General features: G+C 52.8%; 1 protein-coding gene across 1 annotated transcript; it reads right to left on the reverse strand.

Annotated features, from left to right (window-relative positions):
* Positions 1-319: 319 nt before the first annotated feature.
* BCL2L10 (BCL2 like 10) lies at positions 320-3809 on the reverse strand. Its single transcript, XM_085070649.1, has 2 exons — positions 3324-3809; positions 320-1482 (listed from the first exon to the last, which is right to left on the reverse strand). The coding sequence occupies exons 1-2, from the start codon at positions 3723-3725 to the stop codon at positions 1351-1353; spliced, it is 534 nt and encodes a 177-aa protein (XP_084926775.1). The 5' UTR covers positions 3726-3809; the 3' UTR covers positions 320-1350.
* Positions 3810-6088: the final 2279 nt, after the last annotated feature.

The raw sequence follows: 6088 nt of genomic DNA on the forward strand, positions 1-6088 counted from the left end.
TCTCCAAGGAGCCTGACTGCACCCAGACATGTCAGTAAACTTTGGAAACCTTTGGCCTACAAAACCCAGGTTGCTTCCTGGCTTCACAGTGGTGAAGATGGACCTTTTGGACAGGATTTTCCCCTCAGGCTGTGTTAGCTCTAGTTTGGACTGCAGGACTGCATCGAAGACTGGTATCAGACTGCTCTGGTGCTCCACAAGTCTTCCTTTCAGGTCAAAGCACCACCAATACAGTGAATACAAACTGATGCATCCAGGTTAACCACCAAAACATTCACTGTCTGAGCACCATCACCCATCCGATCTAATAATCAGAAAGTTTTTTTAAAATAAAAATACTCAACATTTATTCACCTTTGAAGTCACCATAGTAAAATTGTACACGCTGTGAGTAACCCAGGAACATCATTAAAAAGCTACCAGAAACATAAGGCAATTTGTACAACCATTGAAAGAAATACACAGCATTTTGAAAACAGAGTGAAATATTACTCAAACAAGACAACGCTTGATACGCACTAGAGTGACAAGAACCAGCATTTAGTTTTAAACAAAAATAAAGATGTCATGGCTACAAGTATTATACAGTGATAAATACTTCAAAAATATATTAAGATATATGGAAATTCTCACTTCGTAAGGGAAATCCAGAGAAATTCCAGCCTTCAGTGGATTTCAATATACCAATTAAGGTTTAATATTTAAATTCTTCTCCTTTCAGTAGGAACCAGTACTGCAGCCATTACTGTCCTGTATCAATACTTACCTTCTTGTAGTGTAATGAAATCAGCCTTATGTTACATTAAGCCCTAATGTCTCTTGCATCACAGGCACCACTTGCTCTAAATCAACAAATGAATTGCCTTTTGACTACAAGTGCTGTGCACCACGTTTGAAGCCATAAAGCACGTTAGATCACAGTCAATGTTCGCCCACTTTACAGTATTAATGAACGCCGGTTGCAAGACTTGCCTCCACAGAAATAAGACGTCTTGAACAGAGGGTTTAGTAGCGAGCCCACCATGTTTTCCTAGCATAACATCAAGCACTCGAAAGTTACAGTACATGAACCATGCTAAAGTTTAGGTTACACCTTCAAAAACAAAGTCCAGAGGATGTTTGGAGACAACAGGTTTTGAACATGCACCAACAGTGCTCTAGAACGCATTTGTTTGTGCTGTTACTGGGTAGCGAATGAAGCAGTTTATAGCCAAGGATTTGGTGAGGCAGTTTTCTGAGCCAGTTTAAAAATATAGACTTCTTAGAGGGTCTGTTCTATAGAAAATAAAGTGAAATCTGGTAAATCGTCAGTTTCGAGAGTACTTTCCCATGGCAAGATCCGTCCGTGGCCTACCGCACCAGGAGAAACGCCAACCCTGCCATGCCAATCCCCGCCGCAGCTGCCATGATGGCATTGCCGATGGTGCTGCTCTGCTCTGCTGCCTCCGAGCCGTGTCTGCCGAAGAAGCGACAGAAGCCATCCTGCAACAGCGAGAGAAAGAACGGTGAGGTGCTTTGCTTGCAATTAACTGGATTGCTTTAACGTTTCATCCTCCCAGCTCAGCATTTGTCAGCTGCAGAAATCTCTATTTCATTCACAAAAGTCTAAGCCCACGGCCTTGGGCACAGGCAAAAACATTTTGTGAGAACTTGTGCACAAGGCAACTGAAAGGAGTAGCTACAAGTGTTTGTACACTCTGCTCAACAGACAATTGGAAACTTCCTATTGAGATGCTCAGTGTGTCATTACATTATTTTGGCCCTTTTAGGCAAGTTTCTGATGGAAGCTGCCAGCATTGTTCCTCCTCATTTAAGTTTCAGAAAGCATCTAAAATACAGGATATGGAAATTTCCACTTTTAAGACAAGAGCCCAAAGCCAGTCCCATCTCGGTGGATGTGGGACTGATTACACACTCTCTTGGAAGGGCCGGGTGGACACTGCTCAGAGCTGACCTATGACAGAGCAAAGCTGGCAGCTGCTCTCCCAGATCATTGTGATAATCAGAAGTGGCAGCAATACAACTCCAGATGGTCGTGTTTGAACTCTGCTCCGCAGATGTCTATGTAAACAAGTTATACTCTTAATTTCTTCCGGAACTTTGTTCTTTACACTTTAATTTGTGCGAACAGGCAATACGATTTTGCCGATTTTGCCAAGTGACAGTGGATGCTGCAGCCAACCACCACATTGCTCTGGGCGGTCAGATGGACCAGTGACCACTGGAAAACCAAGTTCATTTTGGTCTCTGGAAAAGTCAACCAGTGGCTACTTCCCCTCCTTTCTATTTTTAGTGCTTATTTGTACTGACATCAAGTATTCCACTAGGACTGAAAATAGGAAACGAGCAGTTCTGTGGGATAGCTGACATTTTGTTCAGAAACGCAGGCAGGGCTGCAGTGATGCCTTAAAAGCTGTACCTTTAAGTGTTCGTCTTGAGGGGCAAAAAGCCCCCACCTTCCCCAGACGGACCTGGCCAGCTTTGGGACAGGCAGGAACAAGAGCTGCAAGTCTGGCGTGAGGTGCCTTAATTAGGTTACACAGGTGTAGTTAACAGCATAGATTAGTGCTCACACCTGGGAGAGGACCTGTGCCAGCCTGCTTGCCGAAATCCGCAGGCTGTGGACCCGAGGGGAAGGCAAACCTCGCTCCCTCACCCAGCAGCATCACTCCTGCGATTTCGGGAGGCTGCATCCGAGCGGGGCCGTGCGCGGGCAGCCCGAGGGAGCTGGCTACGCCGCAGCACTGGGAGCCGGCAGGCACCCCAATGGCCCAGCGCGCACCCACCCGTGTGGCGATGGCCAGCAGCCCCGGGCACGCTCCGCATGTCGCGATGGCCAGCAGCCCCGGGCACGCTCCGCATGTCGCGATGGCCAGCAGCCCCGGGCACGCTCCGCATGTGGCACTGGCCAGCAGCCCCGGGCACGCTCCGCCCGTGTGGCGATGGCCAGCAGCCCCGGGCACGCTCCGCATGTGGCGATGGCCAGCAGCCCCGGGCACGCTCCGCATGTGGCGATGGCCAGCAGCCCCGGGCACGCTCCGCGTGTCGCGATGGCCAGCAGCCCCGGGCACGCTCCGCGTGTCGCGATGGCCAGCAGCCCCGGGCACGCTCCACATGTGGCAATGGCCAGCAGTCCCGGGCACGCTCCGCGATGGTGCCGCGCACGCCCATCGCCGGCAGCGACACGGGCACGTTTCCCCGGCGATACCCCCGGGACGAGCCGCTGCACGGAGCCAGGGGCTGCCCTGCCCCGCTACCCGGGGAGGGGTCGAGGGTCCCGGCACCCGCCCCAGGCCGCTCCCCGCCGCCCCGTCCCCGCTCACCCATCCGCCGTGCGCCTCCAGCCACTCGCCGCGCTCCTCGGCCAGGTATGCGGCCAGGTGGTCGGCCAGGCAGCGCGGCCCGTCGCTGCAGCCCTGCTCGGCCAGCGCGGCCGCCAGCGTGCCGGCGAACACCACGAGCGCCAGCAGCCGGCCCCAGTTGAGGCCGCCGTCGGCCTCCAGCTGCGCCGCCACCCGCCCCAGCAGCGCGGCCGCCTCCCGCGGCTCGGCCCGCGCCAGCGGCGCGCAGGAGCGGAAGAAGGGCCGCTCCTGCCGCTCCAGCTCGGCCGCCGCTCGCCGCAGCACGGCCGCCGTGGGGCTGGGGGGCAGCGCGGCGCCGCCGCCGCGGTGCTGGAAGTAATCCTCCAGCAGCAGCGCCGTCTCCTCCTTCAGCGAGCGCGGCATGGCGGCTGCCCACGGCGGCGGCCCCGCAGCAGCAGCTGCCGCCGACTAAGAGGCGGGGCGGCCCCTCAGCCCGGCCCGGCCCGGCCCAGCCCGGCCCGGCCCGGCCTCTCCTCCCCCGGGGCGGGGCCAAGCCGGCCGGGCGGGCACGTTCCCATCGGGAAGGGTCCGCCCGCATCCCCGCACAGCCATGTGCGATGCAGTGCTGTGGGCCTCCCCGGGCAGCCCAGGGAGACGCTCAGTTATCGGATGCTGGCTCTCAAATACTTGTTTTAATTCCCTTTGAGTTTTGTTTTTGTTACATTAGGGGCCCGCCCGAACCTGTATTATTTGCGTCAAAGGAGATGTAGGCTTTCCAGGATCATGAGCTAAGTGTATTTACCCAGCAAATGCAGTGGCGTTTGCTTTTTGATGAGCATATAGGCAAAGCATAGGATTAGGACCTTCATGGTGCAAAGGTCAAGCCCTCCACACCGCTGGTGTACAGTAAAACGGCTAAGAACCACCTGGCCAAGCGGTGCTGATTGCACAGCACACGGCGCTGCCCCGGCGGGACACCTCCCTGCACCCCTCGCAGCTCCGAGCAGCCCCAGCTGCTCCACAGCCCATCAAGGCTCCCATCCATACCGCCCCAAGCCTGGGCAGGCACGGGGTGTGCCCAGCTTGTCCTGCCCAGTGCTGTTGGCAGGTGAGGCTCTGATGGTGGCCTGGGCACAGCGTGGCACTGCCCGCACTGTCCCTGCACACCCCGCTGTGCCCGGCATTGCCCGGCACAGACTCAAGTCTCACCTCTCGTCCCACGATCGGCTCAAGGTGCCCAACGGGCAGCACTGGACTGCTTGGCTTCACTCCATCTGTCTTGAGATACAGCTGTCTCCATTTTGCATCCCCATTAGAAAATCTAAAAATAGGTGGTTGGAATCAATCCTGTTGCAATTTCTCAGATCACTATCAAGAATTGGCCTGATCCCTTCGAGTCCCTCCTAAGGCAAACTTTAGTTCTACATCCCCGTATTTGGCTTTTGTTTTGAAGCGGGGAAATAGAGTCTGTTTATGTGCTAGAGCAGTAGCTGGAATGAGATCTTTACTTTTCACAAGAGCTTTACACACATGCCTTTAAAACTATTTTTCCGTATGATTGTTAATCCTGGAGCAGGAATTTCCTATTGCATTCCTCACAGCAGGAGTGCAAGAGGGAGAGGCTGCTCTTTCTCTAGCAATATCCTTTTCCACCCTTCCTGTTTATATAGCATTTTTGTTTAACAGGACAGAGCTGTCCGATAGTGACTGCCCCAGCTATAGCTCCCTTCTCTCCACACGTTTATGGAATAGAGGTGTTTCTGACACAAATAGCTTGACAGACCAATGGGGAAATCTCAAAACGCTGGGTTTTCCAAAGCCTCCCTGGACAGCCTTTAGTGGATGAAAAATACAATGGATACTTCAGTGTCCTGTTCCTCTGAGTGTCATTTATTTGATGGGAAGTTGAGGCCCATCCTGGTTTCATGTTTTCACCATTACCTCAGGAACAAAGAGGTGATTTTCACAGGTGGCAAGCCCGTGCACCCCAACACACAAGTCCATAGGCAGTGGCCCTGAAGTGCAAAACCCACAGCATTTCTCCGTGCAAGAACAGAAGTGCAAGATGCAATGTCAGACTCATTCTCGCTGTGTCTGGTGACAATTTGGACACTGATGTCACTCACAACAAGCTGGCTCAGCACTTTCCCCAGCCCCTCAGAAGAGAGGAAATGAAACAAAGCACCTAAATTAAGAAGGTGCTTTTTTCAGTGGCTAAACTGAGCACTTCCACCAACCACCTTCACGCTGACCACAAATCCTGCACTGGAGAGGACAGCTGGCCACAGCTCAGTTCTCTCCTGACAAGGCAGAAAGCTGAACTGCTGCATCTCCAGGTGATCTGCACATTTGGTTTACCCAAACACTGACAGCCTGAGCCCTCAACACCATTTCAGTGCCCAGCTTTCACTGGCATCCTGCTGCAACACAAGGAGCTCCCACAAAACACATACTCTGCATTTTCCAGTTTGTTCCGGGGTATGGCAATAAGGATCTGGAAAGAAAACATCACATTAGCTGTGATCCTTCTGAGCAGGAAAACAACCTGAATTCTGGCCTCCTGAATGCAGGGGGAGTTGAGATGGCATTTCAAGTACTTTTAAGGGCTGTGGTTCACCTTGGGAACTTCCAGAAGATATTCTAGAAGCAATTTTCTAGTAGATCTGGATTTATCTGAGATTTTTTGCAGGAAAAATCATCTAAGAAACTGTGTGGTGCAAAAAGTGAATGCTGACAAAAAAAAAAAACAACCATCACAAATACTTAAGCAATGGGAAGAACTGCTA

This window comes from Lichenostomus cassidix, chromosome 10 (genome assembly GCF_008360975.1).
Source record: "Lichenostomus cassidix isolate B80296 chromosome 10, HeHo_3.0, whole genome shotgun sequence".
Classification (NCBI taxonomy): Eukaryota; Metazoa; Chordata; class Aves; order Passeriformes; family Meliphagidae; genus Lichenostomus; species Lichenostomus cassidix.

Coding starts and splice junctions, on each gene's coding strand:
- BCL2L10 (XM_085070649.1), bottom strand. CDS start 3,725: ATGCCGCGCTCGCTGAAGGAGGAGACGGCGCTGCTGCTGGAGGATTAC. Junction 1,483..3,323: donor TGGAGGCGCACGGCGGATGG/GTGAGCGGGGAC, acceptor TCGCTGTTGCAG/GATGGCTTCTGTCGCTTCTT.